Source organism: Protopterus annectens, chromosome 2.part1 (assembly GCF_019279795.1).
Source record: "Protopterus annectens isolate FY-2018-M chromosome 2.part1, PAN1.0, whole genome shotgun sequence".
Lineage (NCBI taxonomy): Eukaryota > Metazoa > Chordata > Ceratodontiformes > Protopteridae > Protopterus > Protopterus annectens.
Window position 1 is genome coordinate 1,495,433,823 of NC_056729.1, and position 19,526 is coordinate 1,495,453,348.

Below are 19,526 nucleotides of genomic sequence, written 5' to 3' on the forward strand. Positions count from 1 at the left end.
ACAACTCCATGGCCAGGGTTTATGCCTGACCTCTGGTCACTGTGTGAAGTTTGCATATTCTACCCCTGGCTGTGTAGGTTTTCTCCAGGAGCTTTGATTTCCTTCCACCACCCCAAACCAGGCTGGATGACTGTCTACTCTAAAGTGTCCATACAAATTGCATTTGTACTTGTTGTGGCCCCATCACTAACAAGGGCAACAGGTTAATCAGTTCACTTACCCAGTTAGCATATGAGTAAATTAAATTAAACAGCTATATAATATTTCCTCGTTGTAGGCTTCATGGTTTCATGCAGAATATGGGCATCAGAGAAAAGCAAGGAATTACTGGAATCAAAACATCAGCATTCCTGCTTTAAGATGAAGATTTGTATGTAGAGCTGCAGTACTGAACATTGTTACTGAAGTAAGTGATCCTGTTTGAGTGGAAGCCAAACAGACTGGAATGTACACCCTAGAAGAAGGCTGAACCATGGCTGTCTCGACCAAAATGGACCTATCAGAATTAAATGAACAACTGCTTTTCCTTTTGCTTTATGCAGTGCTCTCTGGCTGAGAGGTACTGCGGTATGCATACAGAGGTTTCTCTTCTCCAAACTGTTGACAAAGCATCTTGTTCCCTGGTCAAGAAACACACAGGCAATGCAATGTGATTCAAAGTGAAAACATCCATTTCCCATCCTACATTCTAAAAACAGAAAAATGCTTGTTCTAACTTTTTATTCATGGTGCAGATATACTGCATGGGTCACATGATCTGCTAAGACACTGCATTCCCCAGAAGGGGAACAGATATCAAACAGATATTGACAGAGTAAGTTCACATGTCCCTGGCTATTCTGCACAAATGTTAAAAATGTGCTCTTTCTTACTTGTCTGTGTAACTACAGTACATCCTAATTTCTGCAGTCAGTTAATGTTTTCATGCCAAGATATAGCACCAGTATCACTTTCAGACACACATGCAGACATATGTGCATCCCTTTTTAACAGAATAGCCAAAGACTCTGCACTCATCAGGACTCCAGGGCAACTCTCCATTGAGTACCCAATGTATTAATCATGTCTTGTTAAGGAGGAAGGAGACCTCAGAGGTCTCGTGGAATCAGGGACAAATCCAGGAATAATCAGGGAGAATCAGAGACACTTTTAAAATCTTAGTACTATTAATCTATGAGAATGTGCATTAATATACATTTTCTGAAGTAAAAGATATCTATAACTCTAATCATTCACTACCTTTTCTCCAAAAGTCACCAGTATCAGGAGGGATTAAGAGCTCCAGAGCTAAAATCTGAGTCAACATCAGGGACAGTTTAGTGGTAGAGCACAAGGTTTGTATTAATGTCTAAGCTGTTGGAGCATAACATTTCAACTCCTTAATCAAGGACGGGATCAACAGAATAAACATGTCCATGCTCAAGGATCCCTTATGTAATGCTGAAACCTCCTCACATACAGCTTGCTGCTCTGTGCCATCATGGCTGACACATGGCTTGAAATGCTGTGATAAAACTTGGCTGAAAGAAGACGCTAAGCAGCCATTGACTGAAACAACATTATGGTCTTCTGTACCCTGTCCTACATTATGAAAAGGCTCTCATCAGCAAAATCTAATACTTTTCACTGTGAATGGGACAGATATAACTTTTTTTTGTTGATTGTAAGACCCAGGAATTCCAGCAAGGGAATCAGATTCTCTAACTGCTCCCACAGCTGCTCCTTTGGACAAGTCTACTCTGAAGACAACAAATAACTAGGTAAGGTTAGTAAGGCTACCCACAATCTAAGATCTGTTACCGGCCAACTCCACTGGCATATAAGGATAAAGTCCTGACTATGACTCAAGTACCCCAAATTCTGTTAGTGACGTTGGTGTTTACAGGAGCTGAAGGAGGCAGGGAAAGGACTGATGCGGCTATGTCTGCTTGCCTTTCTCAAGGGAGAGACATGCAGATGCAGGCAGACCACTTATTCTAGCCCTGCTGGAGACTGAAGTTGGGAAGTGACTGCCAGGTTGAATGCAGCAGGTGTGACTGGGGTATTTAAACCCTTAGGCCCAAGAATTCATCCCTCATTGCTTACATCAGCTTACAAATATTCCATCAGCATTCGGGGGTTAGGGCCTAACATTAAGTAACTTCAAAGCTATGCATTGAGCTAGTATGATGGGTGCTCAGGCTGGCCAACCACTCATGTCTTTCTCTCTGTCTCTCTCAATCTCACTCAATGACCTCACTTTCTCTAAATGAATATGGGGCATTTCATGACCCTAAGTCTCTTTGGGTTAAATCAGATGAAGAATGACAATGAGGTTGAGGGACAGGCTAATGCACATTGCACAGGGAATATCAACTTGTCCCTAATATAAGCCTGAAAAAATAGATTTGATACTACAGATGCTAGACACTTGGGAAACAAACTGATAGTAGGTGCTAGACTATATGTAAGTACTGCAGACTGGTAATGGCTAGTAGGTGCTAGACCAGATATAAGTACTGCAGACTGGTAATGGCAATGACTGATGGGAACCTATGGTATTTCAAGATTTAAACATGTCAGCATATAGATCCCTGATACCTGGCAGTTAGTGCAGAAAATTAAGGCTATGAGATGTTAACCAGCAGCTTCCTTATGTACAGGGTCTGATTCTGTCAGCCTCCATTTGCATATTAAATGATCCTGAACAAGCCAATTAATCAAACAGTGCTTTGGGGCACTTGGAAAATTGGGCTAGGCTCCTCTATGGTTTCCTGGACTGCATGCCTAGTAACTATTTATGAACCTGCGAACCATCCAGGCCCTCCCAAAGGAGCAAAGCTATCAAAGTCTAAAATGTCACCATTTTTAGCGTTCTCATCTTTCAGTGTTTGCTGTGGCTGACAGACCAACAACTAGCCTCTACTCCATACATTTCACATACAAAGTAAACACCTCACATTTCACATACAAAGTAAACATCTCATATAATTGACTGCTGCTTTGCAGTGGAAGAAACCATTTTCTATTGGTCTTTTTCTTAACATTTTCTTTGGAAAATTATCAAAGGAAAACTATCTTGCATACCCTACTTCTTAGCACACCTTCAATCATGGCTATGTGGAAATGCCTTTCCATTTGTTTACGGACTTTGCCTTTTTGCTGCATCATCACCAAAAGTGTTTCTATTTAGAGAAGTGCAAACTGGCAAAAGGAATAAGAAGCGGGGTGTCACTTTCCCCTCAAGAACATGGAGATGAAATAAGCCATTTAGTTGAACTCACAACCATACAGTCCAGCCCCATAAGACCTCTAGTTCCTAGAGTTTCTCCTCTCTCAAAACCTGAGGAATAGCCCCTCTCATAAGGCCCGTATCTACCCCTAAAGGAAGAATACTGATGAAAAAGCTTCTTTTTGTAAGATGTTGACTTTCTGCCTTGTTTCACTGAGGCATGAAACATGTTGAATGTCTTATCATTTAACCCTTATTTTCCAGATTATGAAATAAATTCTTAGTGTCAGCACCAACAAGAGCTTGCATAGTTCTGTATTTTCACTTTTATTAAAAATGATGCCAGAATAATGGCGACTCTTCACTCATGCACGTCTCCTAACCACAAGTGCATTAACTGCAGATCTACAACAAAGTCTATGTGCATCATCATAAGCAAATTTATAGTCAAAAGGATAGATCTGAGATGCAGAAGGCAACAGGCTGATAACTTTCTATCATTTTCTGAAGGAAAATTATCAAGAGCATAAACCATCTGGTGAATAACATAGTTTTATAAATCACCATGAACCACCTTTTCAGAGATTTAACATCCAGAGCTGGAATGGCATAGTGGCTACCTCAACAAGTAACAGTACCACAAATAAATTATTTTTACTATCCTTAGTAACAGCCAAAACAATGTGGTCTGCTTCAGAAGAAAGAGAACTGAATCAGAGATTAAAGTCTTCTGCAACATTCAACTATTTTTCCAGAAACAAGAAACTCTTTGGAATAATATCATGGTTCTTAGTGCCTTATGTGATGCATTCAGAGGGATGGAAGCAGACTGAATAAAAGTTAAGTAGACAGGAAGCTAGCCATTTTTGGTAGTAATGCTTTTCTGAAGATGCATAATCAGTATCTCATTCAAAAAGCTCAGCCGCCACTATTTGCATACATTTACCAGAGTTAAAACTTTTATGGGAAGAATAATCATCTCTGTCTTTAATTTGTTCCTCAAACGCATCCCAAAATTCAGTATCACTCCATTCCAAGCCAAAAGATGAGCTGTCTTCCTCTGTTTCTATGTGAAGCACCACATTTAAAGAAAATAGAAAAGACGCATTGCTGTGAACAAGTCACTACTTTTCCACAGGCAAACTGAAAACACAGAATACTTGTTGCTTAAACCATCATTTGTGTTGATAATTCTGTCATTTCTGTTAAAATCGAACCAGATTAATTTATGCTCTCAATAAGAGATTCTAATCATTTTAAAGCAATCATTTAGCACTGCTGGATCTGGCCACTTCTTCCCATGATGATTCCATAATCATTGCTTCCCTTTTAAAGAGTTTTGTTGTATCCAATTTAATTTTCCTAGGTTTAGGATGTTCAGACATGTTTAAAGCACATAGCTTGTGTACATTTCGGGAGAAGCAAAATACAGTGATAAGAAAAGCAAAATACAATAGGAACTAACAGTTACACAGTTTTCAGAACTGAACAACCATATAGTTTAGGCCACTGTAAATCAATTCTTCCGCTATAAAAACAACCACTGTAGAGAATAAAATAAAATAAACAACTAAATGTCCTGCAAACACTTTATTTAAAACTTTATAAAATCTAGTGCTTTCTAGTCTATCCAGTCGCCAACCAGGATAAATAAAAACTCCAACAAGAACACTACCCTGGATTGGATACTAGTCAGTAAGAGCCTCCAGTCATATATAACAAGCTGCTTATCAGATAGCCTCCGTGATCACTTCCCAACATTCCTACTCAAAAAATACCTATACCAAGCCAAACCTGTCATCTAGCGTCAAATACGTAAAAAACTAAACTTTAACCCACTCACATTCATCTCATCCCTCAAAGAATGTAACTGGCATCCTCTAAAGTACCTCAGTCTTGATGACGCAGTTAAATTTTTTAATACTACCTTCCTGAGCATCCTTAATTACCCTGTCCCCATAAGACTTTCCAGAACCAAAGCACAACCCTCCCCATGGCTACAGAAAACCACTAAGTCAGAAATGAAAAACAGGGATAAAGCTTGGGAGCACTGGCGCAAAACCAAAACCCCCTCAACTAGACAGAAATTCCTAGAACTACGCAATAGAGTCAAAAAGCTAATAAAACAGGACAAATTCCAATACTACCAGTCTGCCCTAGACTCCTCCCAACACAGTCCCAAACAATTCTGGTCCTCCATAAACTCCATCCTCCACCTAGGTAAAGTCAGCACCCCTCCTGCTAATATCCCTCACTCCTCCGAAAATATTGCTACCTCATTCAACACACACTTCACACAAACCATACTATCACTAGCTAAACAACATAACCCCCCTCCCCTCCAACCCAGACCTTCAACTAGTAATCTCCCCACTGCCTTCACTTTTTCTCCTGTACCTACCTCTAACATAAAAAAACTCTTAACTAAAATTAAGCCCACCAAATTAGCAGCAGAGAACCTTCCAAGTGAATACCTACAAATCGCAGCTGATGCTCTGGCCTACCCAGTATATATCTTGATTAACCGATCTCTGTCAGAAAGTTACGTTCCCACACTATGGAAAGTATCACATATAATTCACCTCCACAAAGACGGCCCCTCCACAGAACTAACCAATTACCGCCCCATAGCTATTCTCTCTCCACTCTCCAAAATACTAGAGATGCATTCACTTTCAGGTCCCAACCTACCTCCTTACTAACAACCTCCTTTCCAATACTCAGCATGGTTTCCGACAAAACTATAGCACCACCACTGCCTTACTCTCCTTTACTAACACTATCCTTCAGCATAAAAACAATGGCTATCTCTCCACTGCTACTTTCCTAGACCTATCTAAATCATTTGATATGGTCCCACACAAACAACTCATCTCTGTCCTCAATAACCTATCCTTCTCTCAATCAGTCACCAACTGGTTTCAGAGTTACCTGTCTGACCACCAACAATCCGTTGTATGGCAGAATGACATATCTCCCCAACTACCTATCTTTATAGAGGTTCCCCAAGGATCCATCCTTGGACCCCTACTCTTCTCTGTTTTCACTAATAATCTAGCCTCTGCCACCAAACATGGCACACTCATACAATACGCAGATGACTCAACCATCATCTGCTCAGCCCAGTCCCTACCCAAACTGCAGAAAGTCACACAGGAAGCCTTTTCTTCTGTTGAAACTTAGTTATCCAATGCCCATTTAATACTCAAACCAAACAAAACTAAACTACTCATCTTCCAACCCACCAAACATACTCAAAACAACTTTAACATCACAGCAAAAATACAACACCACTATACACCCAACAGAACACACCAAATTGCTAGGAGTGGAAACAGGCAATAAACTAAAATTTGACATTCACATATCCATGACCATAAAAAAAGTCCATAAAAAACTAGGAGCGTTATACAGAAATAAGCAACTTCTCACCAAAGCAGCAAAGATTGCAGTAGCAAATTCCCACCTTATCTCCACCCTACTTTATGCCTCTCCAATATATACCAACCTAAGGCAATGCGATCTAAACAAACTAGAGACCTGCTACAACAAAATCACCAAATTCACCACAGGGGCATCCTACCATAGTCACCACTGTCTCTCACTTGCTGAACTGGGCTAGCTTGAACTCCCTCACCTCCTTCAATGGTATCAGCTCACACTCACCCACAAACTAGTAAACCATCCACTAAATGTCCCATCCCTCCAGAATCTACTCCAACCCTACTGCGCCACCAGACTACTAAGATCCAGCGACAAAAATCACTTGCAGATCACTAAAGACAATAACTCTGCTGGTGAAGCACTATTCTCTTGCGCCATAGCCAAATTATGGGACTCCCTCCCACTCACAATTACCTCCATACCATCATGCACCCACTTCAAAACTTTACTAAAAGCACACCTAAAAACATGCTGGCTATGCCCTTGCAACTCCCACTCTAATATCACCCACCCCATCCAACCACTACCTTTCTTTCCACCCCACTAACTACCTTTATTATAGCAAGCTCGGATGCTCATAAGCCTACTACTTATTATACAGCAGGAACTTCTTATTGTAACAATTGTTAATGTCTGTTATGTACTTCACAGATAAAGATTCTAGTTGTCTACTGATGTACTATGTCCTTCATCTGTAACTATGTTTGTAATTGTTAATTGCTATGTTAATCAAATTGTTAATCGCTATGTAAATCCATGTAACTACTGTCTGTATATTTTAACTGTGGAGCTTTTCTCCCCGGGCCTCTGCTGAAAATGGACCTATGTCCAGTCGGACACTCCTGGTCAACAAATGTAAATAAATAAATAAATAAAAATAGTGCTTTGGCAACACCCCTCAGCCAATTATGCATGAGACACCAACTAACCAGGTGAACCTGGCACTAATAAATTAATTTTATTGCATCTGATACAGAAAAACAGTTATACAGCTTTTAGTCATTCATTGGTAAACAAATCTGTTATCATGTTGAACATTTCATAAATAAATTACATCTCTGAGGGTTCTGAGATGATATGTTAATGTTCCCCATGGCCGACTAAACTGACAGCACTTTTCGCTTGTAGGTTGAGTTTAATATGAGGCAACCAATGGCCTTGTAGGGAGGGGATATGCTGTGCTAGGCTGGCATAACGTTCCCATATACTGACATTATTCACAGGTTATGACTTTTAGAATTAAGACGATTTTAGAAAAATTATAGGGGCAGATTACATGGACAAACTAGACTGCAGGAAATACGGATGCATATGAGAGAAGATAATCAATAAAAGAGGGTTCAGGGATGCCTGTGACTGATGGAGTAACAGAGTGGTTAGAGAACTGGACAGGCAGGACCATATGGACAAGGTGTAACACTGGTCTGAACTTAAGACATGACAGGTCTTCTGTTAGCACCTTCCCATGATGCAGTGTGTATCTTTGTAACACAGGTGGTTATGAACGTATAAGCAGGTATGACAATGTGCAGCCATTTCTAACAAAGTCTCTGTTTTTCATGCTGAGTAATACTGTTTTAATAAATCATTAGTTTTCCTCATAATATCTGAACATGGCTTTTTTTGTAATTTATTTCAGGCATATGTGTTTGAGCTCAATAACCGTTTCCATTTTTTGTATGAAGATAGCTGGTATGGCCAGCCTTAGCATAGGCCAACTAGGCAGCCACCTACAGTGCAACTCTAGCAGGGGCACTTTTCCAGTATTTCTTTTTTCTTTATATGTATATATATATATATATATATATATATATATATATATATATATATTTTTTTTTTTTCTTTGTAGTAAAGAAATGGTTTCTTTAAATGTGTTGAATAAATATAGGAAAAAACTGAAGAGTAAGACAAACTAAGAGAAAAGGGAAGAAAATATAATTTGGATGGCATAGGTAGACCAGGATGGGAGCACCAGGTGATGGGGGCACTATGGAGCCCCTTTCCCTAGGGCACCAGTTAAACAAAGGCCAGCCATAACAGCTGGTATAAGATACTGAAGTCAACAGATACTAATCACCAGTTATGGATTATGAAATGGCTATGTGGTGTGCAGTAACACATTTCCTAATGACAGTAAAACAAATATTTATTGGTAATTTATTTTCTCTCTCCCCAGTCTTTTGTCTGCCTTCCTGCTAATTCACTATTTTGCAAGAATCTGCTAATCTGGCCTCCATATCCATTGTAACTTGCAACAGTGACACTTAAAATCTGTGCATTCTTTCTAAGCCAGGAAAACCATAGTTTAAAATTTAATTCTGGTGGAGAGAGAGAGTCCATTTATTATTCCACAAGCCCACTGGTTTAGTCATACTTTACGAATTTCTACATTTTTTCTGCTTGATATGAAATAATACCAAGTGTCATGTATGTAGTAGAATTTAAACATTCAAACAGCCAAGAAGGATAAGAATATCAAGTGTAAAAATATCCATTGTCCTTGCTTACTCAGCCATTTCATCCCTGATTGTATTTGAAACACAGTATGTGCAAGTGTCAGTCTGTCTTCTCATTTAAAAATGCAGCAGTAGCATTTAACTTTGTTGCAGTGATATAAAGCAGTGCTTTCTGCTGATTTATAACACATAGTCCACATCAAAAAGACTACTGAAATCAAAGAACTATGTGAACACAGTTCTTGATACTGACTGTCTTTGAAGAAGCTGCTGCTGCTGTTGTCGATACGAGTCTACGAGCTGCTGTGGAACTAACTCAACCAGTTCTAAACTTTCTTTTATCTTCATCAGAATCTCAAAGTTCTCACGTCCTCGTACCTAGAGGAAACAGAAGGCATTAATGTCAATAATTCACACTCTATATGGTTCTGTGTTATCTAAAAAGTACAAGTGCTACAGTTTGTTTTTTTAAAAAGTACAATTTATCATAATTCAATGAACACTTAATATTCTGTGCAAACTGGCACTAATGTAAAATTATAGTGCATTTTACACTATAACCCCCCCCCAACAAACACCAGGGTTGGAAAATGCCAGTTACACCATGCTAAATTTAACGCTTTCTCTGCTATATTGTATATCTATGCAAAAAAACATGAATGTCGGTAACTGTTGGGTGTGTGCACCTATACCAGCTGCAATGATGGGGGTACTACATTGTTCCTAATACCAGCAACTGAGGCAGAAATTAAAGCAGCCTTTTGTACAATCTTTTTAGCCACTAATCAGAAAGCTTAACATAATTCTTTGTATAATCCTACCCCCTTTAAACTGGTTCCACTTCAATTATCAGTAACTGTCAAGGACACTTTATGTCAGATGGAGTAACTACATTATCACTTGAATGATATATGATAGGGCTGGAGGGATGGGTATTGAAGCATTACATGAGTTTTATTATATCTGTGGAGAACAAGCTTATCCCAGGTTACCAATAGATGGGATGTTGTTATATAGGCCATGTAATCCCAGCTACCTAGTGGGAAGATTTGCAATCCTAGCAGAAAGAGGGAGAAAAACAACATTAAAAATCCAGATGGAAAATAGATGCTTCTTGAGTTTACCATCACACAGTAGAAAAGACTGCATTTAAAGGTTTAGCATACATGGACCTGGGTGATAGTGTTACTTAAGGAGCAGGAATTGTGCCTGCTTATGTGGCAGTGAATTCAATTTTGGAGTTGAGAAAACTGTCTAAATTATTAGAAATGTTAAGTAATGCTAGTTTTGAATTGATAAATCAGATTACAACTGAAATGACTGCCATGCACAATGTGGTGTTACAGAACCAAATAGTACTCAATTTCACTCTTTTAGCTTCTAAGGATGGTATGTGTGCACTCATCAAAACAGAGTAATGCTCATTTATTCCTGATAGCTTGAATGTCATTCAAAAAGTTGCTGAGCTGTCGCATGCAAAAGAAGCTCACAGCTCTCAGAGGGCATGATTAATTTGTTGTCTGGGTGCGGAGGAAGTATTTTGAAATTCTTTTTTTTTAGTTTTTATTTGATTTTACATATTCCAACAATAATTCAACAACCTGAAACAAAATAAAACAAAACTATATGCAAACATACATGAAGAGAATTATATACATAAAACCATTAGTACTTTTCTAGTAGATCATTACATTTCTACCATGCTATGCATTGATGAGTTATATTTCTAGTTCTCATTTTTATGGTATGTAACTCATTTTTACAAACAAATTTGGCTAGGCTAAAGGTAAGATAAATTCACTAGTAGTAGAGAGAGTAGTTTTGCATTTATGGTTTTTAGATATAACTTTCCTAGCAATAGCTAGGCCAGACCAAAGAAGAGGTATTTGCAATACTGGAATAACGTCTGGGATTGTGGCATTGACCAAAATCAAGGAATCTGTAATAGTGCAATTATCTGACCGCAAAGCTTGGCAAAAGCTTCTAAAATCAGCCCGGAAAGATGACCCTATGTTGTATTCTATGATTATATAAACCAAATCTGCATTAAGAGCTTCATTATGTCTCCAGCATTTTATTTTTTCTGATTTATATATAACAGCAATTTTGCGGGTTGTTAGAAATATTCTGTGTAAAGATTTCCATGTATAAATCTTCCAGTATAGAGAAGACATTGATCTTCCTGCAGATTTTATGGATTGTTTCTTACTTTTCTCAGAAAAGTATTCTTTATTTTTTTATCAAGTAATTCCAGTATGACAATTCAGAGGGAACTAATTCAATTCTAATAATCTTATATGTGATTGACAAGTATGACTTACCTTTAGATGAATTATTATTTATATTTGAAACAAGTCTAGGATTTTTGGAATAGTTTTAGTTTGTATTTCTAATGCTATTTTAATTTTGTCATGAATATATTCCTTACATGTTTGTATATCTAACTACAAGTTTCCAGACTGTACCTAGCAATCAGATAATCAGCTGAATGTATTTTATTCTCATTCAGAAATTGATGCCAATAAGTAAAAGATATTAAGCATCCATTTGGAAATAGGAAATACTATTATTAGTAGATCTCTAATTAGATAATTTGAATTCATAAATCTCTTGAATATTAATAGAACATGATTTATGAAAGGGTAGAGAGTAAATTTATGTTTTCCACTTAATATATAGTCTTTTAAAACCTAAAAAAAAGGTATTGATATCCAAATTTGTATACGTTTCAATTATAGATTTGTTAATATATATTAGTATATTTTCATGTACTGATTTCCAATTGGAAGCAAAAGAGGAGTAAAGCCACTGGAGTATAACTTTAATAATTACAGATTTAGAGTATGAGTTAGTATTGGGGAAACCAATGCCTCCCTCCTCCCAACTTTTGATGTGCCAGTCTATGGAGATTCTTGCTTTTTGGGATACCATAAGAACTTTAGTAAAATAAAGTTTATTGTTTTAAAAAGCTTTTTTAGAAGGGAGAAGAATTAATGACTGACTAAAGAATAAGATTTTTTGGTAAGATTATAATTTTGATCAACATAAGTCTATCCTCAAATGTGAAAAATAATTTATTCCAATTGTCTATTAATTTGGATATTGTATCAATTATGTTTAGGTAGTTAACTAAAATTAATTTTTTTTTTGTTATTAGTCTCAATAGTAATTCCTAATTATTTTAACTGCGTGTAGCTCCCACTGTATTTCATGTAGAAGTAATAGACTGTAGTTTTCCATTACACCACAAGGTGGAACTCCTTTTTAGGAATATAAAGGACAATTTCGAAAGTGACAGAGGATTCTGGAACACTAGCTGATGGAGGGAAGACTGAAACACGGAGCTGAAGGGAAAAAGGGCCTTGCAGCATGACTGGATTTTCTTTTCTAGTGTTTTGGGACAGGGAAGTGAAGTAGCAGATTATGTCTGTCTCTTGCTGAAATCTTGGATATGGTATTTTGTGGAATCAGGAGAGAAGTCTGAAACCAGTATTTCCATGACTGCTATGATTCAGCAAGAAAAGGAGTTCCCTTGGGCCTAATACCGGGAAGCCATAGATGATTACCAGAGTTCTGGTAGGTGATTTTCTGCTTTTCCCATCAGAGGAACCACGGCGCTTGGTCACTAGGATATTCTCGATGGAGTGGTGAGAGGCTCTGGCCGTCATTTTATATTTTTATAAGATTGTGGTCCCCCCCTTTAATGCTTTGTGGATTACAAATAACTGGATCTATATGAGCTCCAACTTAGGCCCCATCATGCCGGTAGCAAGACTGTAAGTAGTCACTGGCCAGTGAGCAATGTATAATAAAGTGTTTCATAGTTGATCTGTTTAGAATTGATCACGGGGTAGAGGGTGTTAGTACTGCTGAATGACATTGCATTCTCTCATATTTGTATTGTGGCACTATAAATCTTTATTGTTCAATGATAATGCATTTTGCCTTGTTAGTACTGCTGCCTTAAATAATCTTTACTGCTCAATGACATTACAGTTTTTCATATTTGTATTGTTGAATTATAAATCCTCAATGTTCAATGACATTGCATTTTGCTCGTGTTAGTACTGCTGTCTTCAAGGATTTTGCTGCTCGATGACATTGCATTTTCTCATATCTATATTGTGTTATGACTCTTTTATTGCTTAATGACACTGCATTTTTCCCATGTTTGTATTGATGCATTGTAACACTTTACTGCTCATTGGTATTGCCGTCTTTGTGCATATTTGAATGTCAAGACTTTCTTCTGTTGAGTTCTGGGGAAGAGGGTGAATGTATGTTTTTACTGCATGCATATCTCACCTTGCTTTATTGCTAACTGGTGCACTATTTAAATAATTTGTTTATGGTTGTGCTATTGCCTTTTTTAAACTTGATGTGTCACCTAGAATAAAATCTGTCCCTCTTGCTACCTTGGTGTGTTGGGCCTATAGGGGTGTCACCAGAGTCAGGTAGGAAGGAACCCATATCTCTTCAGCTACACCTGCGGGTGTGCTACATGCAAAATGTACCAGCCACATTTTTTGTAAGAGTTTAACTTAGCGATTATCTCTTTGTTTATAAGCAAGATTTTTGTTTTATTGTGATTAAATATCAGACATGAAACCTCTTCAAAATAGTTCATATAGCTAACTATATGATCCAACAAAGTACAGTTGTGTACACTTACCATAAATGTAGATGTCTGAGTGTATTCACTGTTGCAGTCATTACATTTGGGTAATCTGCTGGCAGGTTGTCCTCAGTCGGCCTGAATTCCAAAGTCTTGGGTCCTGTGTCAGTTGCTGTCTCCTCTTCCATGACGTCAGGTCATCAGGGGTATAAAACAAGCAGCTGATGCCATTTTCTTTAGTTTTTCTTGTCCCAGATGTCAGGTGCCCCCAAAAAGGTTGCAAAAAAAAAAAAAAAAAAAATATATATATATATATATATATATATATATATATATATATATATATATATATGTACTATATATATGCATGCATCAATATAAACTTTACCTTCATCTACAAGCAAATACACCACATAGGTTGTAGAAGATAGAGAAGGAAAGATAAACTCCAGAATGAAAGGTGGGATGGCGGGCGGGTAACCTGGACTGCAACAGTGAATACACTCAAACATCTACATTTATGGTAAGTGTACACAACTGTACTATGTTCTTCGTGTTTCACTGTTGCAGTCATTACATTTGGGTAGAATCCCAAAGCTATGGATGGGAGGCTGGAGCTAAACAACATTAGGTGCAGCTATAAGGCCCTGCAGAACTGCAATGGTAAAGCCTGCCCTGGACTTAGAGTAGAGACACAAATGATAATGCTTTGCAAAGGTGTGAAAAGAACTCCAAGTAGCAGCCTCTAGAATGTCTTTGGTTGGTACTCCTCTGAGAAAGACTGCTGATGTAGCTGCAGCTCTGGTGGAATGAAACCTAATGCCCTTGGGCACAGGTTTGCCATGGTGTAAGTAGCAGAAACAAATGCAATGGCTTATCCACTTTGAAATAGTCTGCTTTGAAATAGCCTTTCCTTCTGATCCTGCAGCATATGTCACTAGTAATTGCTCAGTTTTTCTTAGAGCTTTAGTCCTGCTCAAGTAGAATCTTAGCTGTCTGTGTACATCCAAGGAATGCAGAATTCTCTCCCCCTTGTTCTGCAGATTTGGATAAAAGGTTGGCAGATGAATAGCTTGGTTAACAGTTACACTGGAAACCACCTTAGGCGTAAATGATGGATTGGTCCGCAGAGACACCCTGTCTGGGTAAAATATGATAAAAGGCTCCACAGCCATGAGGGCCTGTAGCTCTGAGACTCTTCTTACTGAAGTAATTGCTAGGAGCAGAACTGTTTGCCATGATAAGAACTTCATATCCGCAGTAGCAGCTGGTTCCAATGGAGGCAGGGTGAGCTTTTCCAACACATAATTGAGGTCCCATGCAGGTATTGGTGATCTTCTTGGAGGCCTTAAATTTTTGGCTCCTTTGAGATACTGCTTTAGTAAAGGATGAGTAAAGATTGGTGGCTCTGTATTGTAATGAGCTGAAATGGCAGATGCATGGATTTTTATTGATGAGAAAGATAGGCCTTTGTCAAGCATCTCAGTCAAGTATTGTAATATCTGAGGAATATTTGGTTCTGCTGTATCAGTTCCATGTGCTTGATTCCAAGCACAGAATCTCCTCCATTTATCAGCATAAGATTTTCTAGTACTAGGCCTTCTGGCTTCCAAAATGACATCCATCAAAGCTTTACTGAGAGGTGTTGTTTGCATAATTACATGATCAGCCATGCTGCCAGATTCAGTGTTTGGAGTTGATTGTGCATGATCTGATTGTTTTGCTGGGACAGTAGTTGAGGTTTCTGAGGTAAGGTCCAAGCTGGGTATTGAGATAGGTTCCTTAGGATCAGGTACCAGTATTGGCGGGGCCAGTCCAGGGCAATTAGTATCATCTTTGGTTTCTCTTGTCTGACTTTTAGTAGGACCCTGGGAAGAAGAGGCAGAAGAGGAAAGGCGTAAACTGATAGGTTTTTCCAATTGAAGGATAGGGCGTCCACTTTCCATGCTTGTCTGTGATAAGTCCTTGTGCAGAATCTTTTCAGTTGATAATTCTGAGGAGAGGCAAATAGATCTATGTCCGGGCTCCCCCATTCCTTTGTTATCATGCTGAAAACTTGTGGATCTAGTTTCCACTCGTGAGGGTCCATAAGGTTTCTGCTTAAATCGTCTGCCAGAGTATTTTGTTTTCCTGGCAGGAATTGAGCTTGAAGATGTATTTGGTAAGTCAAAGCTGTGTCCCACAGTGCCATGGCTAATCTGCAAAGGGGGTATGAGTGTGTGCACCCCTGCTTGTTTATATACCACATAACCATGGTGCTGTCCGTCTTTATCAGTAGTTGTCCTGGATGAAGTAAGTCCTTGAAGGCTGTCAGGGCATTTTGAACAGCTAGCATCTCTTTTTGGTTGATATGCAGATGCATTTGTTTTGGGGTCCATATGCCCTGAATGCATCTTCCCACCAGGTGGGCCCCCCATGCATAATCTGATGCATCTGTTGTTAAGGTCTGGCTGGCAGGGGGTAGAGAGAAGGCCCATCCCATGTTTTGGTGGCATGCCTTTGCCCACCATAGAAACTCCTGTTGTAGACAGGGAATGAGGAATCATTGTTTCCAGACTGTGACAATGTTGACTCCATAAACTTTTTAGGTACCATTGAAGTTTCTTCATATGCAGTCTTGCATATGGAATCAGTAGGATGCAGGATGCCATGAAGCCCAAAGCCTGCAGAGTTTGTCTTGCAGATAACTGGGTTTTTGTTGCCATCAGTTTGAAGCAAGTAGTCAGTTGCCTTTGTTTGTCTGGCATGAGGAAAGCCATCTGGGCAGTTGTATTCAAGCTTACACCCAGGAATGTTATGTTTTGAGAGGGTACCAGTTGTGATTTCTTTTTGTTTATTGTGTACCCTAGGCATGTTAGAAGCCTTTTCACAAATGCCAGGTGTTGAAGAAGAATGTCCTTGTTCTTTGCTTGAATGAGACTGTCATCCAAGTAAGGATATATTTGTATATTTCTTTGTCTGCAAAAAGCAATTACTGGTGCCAGGCACTTTGTAAAGACCCTGGGCACAGTAGATAAGCCAAAGGGCAGTGCAGAGAATTGGTAATGCATTAAGCCAGCCTTGAAACTGAGGTATCTTCTGCATGATTCCCTTATTGGGACATGCAGGTATGCCTCTTTTAGGTCTAATGTCACCAGCCAAGCATTCTTGCCCAGCATGGGCAGAAGCTGCTGCAAAGTCAGCATTTTGAATTTTGGAATGTCCAGGTATGTGTTCAAAATTGATAAATCCAGTATTGGCCGCCAGGCCTTGTCCTTTATGGGTACCAAGAACAGTCTTGAGTAAAAACCTTGTCCTTTTTCCTGTTCTGGTACTGGCTGAATGGCCCCCATATCCATGAGGGACGTAACCTGTTTCTGTGCCTCTGCCCATTGATTTTTTGGCAGATCCGACCAACCGTTTGCTATTGGCAGAGTATGGAAATGGAACCAGTATCCCTGTGAAGCTATGTTTAGCACCGACTTGTCCTGGGTTATTAACTGTCAATTTTGAGCAAAAAGTGCTAATTTTCCCCCTAAGGCTGCTACCAAAAGGTAAGTGCTTGGTGAAGGCAGAGGGAAGTCATTGGGACTGTTTTCTTTAGGGTTGCGCTTTATCTCCTCCAGATTTGGATGAAGACGCACCCCATTGCTTTGACCTGTAAGAATCTTGTGCCTGGTATCTGGAACCCTTAGGGCATCTGGATTTGCCCCTTTCAGCTCTGTCGGACACAGGAAAGTACCAATTTTTTGTAGGCCAGTGTCTACTGAATCTTGGTGGCTGCACTTGTAAGAAGTCTTTTACAGTTTGCATAGACTTAGCTTTGTCTTCCATTTTCTTTAAAACCTCTTCTACCTTAATACCAAACAGAGTATCATGCTGTAAAGGTGCATCCAATAATTTTGCTTTAACATGATCAGGCAAATTTTGCTCTTTTAGCCGGGCATGCCTCCCAATCACAGATCCAGTAACTGTGGCCCTGCAGGAGGCCTCTAAAGAATCAAAACCACATTGCAAAGTATGCTTTCCAACTTGTTCAGCTGCATGCAATAATTTCTGCAATTCTTTATTTTCTGCACAATCAGAAATCAACATCATTTTCTGTTTCAGCAATCCCATAACATGTTGTTGATACTTGAGCATATGAAACTGGCAGTTTAAGGCCCTAATTGCCAAGGTTGCAGATGTATAAACCTTCTTTCCCCATCTGTCCAGTGCCCTTGAATCTCTGTCAGAGGGGGGTAGGATTTTTTTGCTGTTGAGGCTTTAACTCCCTTTGGACCCTGTGAAATAGTTTCAGGATCAGCAGCAGGGCTTCTAAATAAAAATTTGTGTGAGTCAGGGACCCTGTAATATCTGTCAGTCTTGCTGGGAGCCGAAGGTAAGGAGTCAGGGGTTAAGCTTGACTCTGAAAACACATCATCCACAATGTCTAAAACAGGGGGGTATGGCTAAATTCCTGTGCTGAGGGACAGGAAGGAAATCCCTGAGCCTCTTTTTTGATTCTGAGAAATCTTGACTCTCCCAGTGAAAATGCTCCCTCAAAGTATGCAAGGTTTCTCCAAATTAATAATCCTCAGGAGGTGATGCAGATGGGATAGAATCCTCTGCATCAGAATCCTCATAGGGAGGTATAGATAATTCCTGACCAGAAGAGGAATCAGAAGAAATAGAAACCTGATCTGAAGTTTCATAATCAGTGTCTTGCCTAGGCCTCTTATCAGGAGGGGGTTAGGAACCCCTGATCAAGGTAATAAGGTCTTCAGCCATTTTGATCATCTGTTTTTTAGGCATAGCGGCCTGTGCACGTGGCTCATGTGTCATTTTTTTAGCTTTAGAAGTTGCTTTTGTCTTTGGTTTTGCAGCTGTCGTCGGTTTGATATAAAAATGTTGAGGTCTGAATACACCCTCAGAAGCTGGTGCCTGCTCAGTGGCTCCGGACCCATCTGAGGGTGATAAATTTGTGGGTCCATTACTCTGAGTATCTCGAGGCATGCCGGATTCCACATGGGTCTCGGTAGGGGTATCGGGCTGCGAAAGCACCTCACTGAGTACCGGCGAACTGGCAACTGGCTTAGGAGAAACTTCGTTGTCAGTTTTGGACCTCGACTGTCTCTGTTCTTTCCTTTGTGTTTTTTGTGTACTCTGGAAGTTGGATTGCTATCCAACGACATTTCTGGATATTTAAATATGTTTCCAAAATATTTTGAGGCAAAAATATACCAACGCTTAATAGTGCGTTGGTTAAATCTAGCACAAAACCGACAGCCAGGCACTTTGTGATCAGGGCCTAGGCAAGGAATACAGTATAAATGAAAATCCTTATGAGGTATTTGGTTCCCACAAGTAATTCAATTATTTACTCTTTCTGACATCGGTATGGAGCAAGAAAAAAATTTCCCCAGCGGGGTACTTAGCTTTAGTGAAGACTTCGGTTCTGAAACTCGAATTCGAAAATTTCAGGAGTCGGCCGACCGGCACTTGCGAAATGCTTCTGCTTCGGGCACCGCGCGGCAAGAAAGACTAAAGAAAATGGTGTCGGCTGCTTGTTTTATACCCCTGATGACCTGACGTCATGGAAAAGGAGGCAGCAACCGACGCAGGACCCAAGACTTTGGAATTCAGGCCGACTGAGGGCAACCTGCCAGCAGATTCCCCAAATGTAATGATTGCAACAGTGAAACATGAAGAACATCAGTTCAATATTGCCACTAGTGAGCAGAATGTCATCAGTAAAAGTTGAATTTTAGAAGAAAAATTTTCATTTACAGTATTTTAAAACCTTTAATGTTTATGTTAGATCTTATATACTTAGCAGACA

General features: G+C 39.3%; 1 protein-coding gene across 6 annotated transcripts in view; it reads right to left on the minus strand.

Annotated features, from left to right (window-relative positions):
• TP73 (tumor protein p73) overlaps positions 1-19,526 on the minus strand; it is a 1,605,115-nt gene that overhangs the window by 56,092 nt on the left and 1,529,497 nt on the right. For all 6 annotated transcript variants that reach the window (XM_044062957.1, XM_044062958.1, XM_044062960.1 and 3 more), the window contains one exon: positions 9,365-9,489. In XM_044062957.1, coding sequence (XP_043918892.1) covers positions 9,365-9,489 — 125 coding nt within the window. The remainder of the gene's footprint in view (positions 1-9,364; positions 9,490-19,526) is intronic.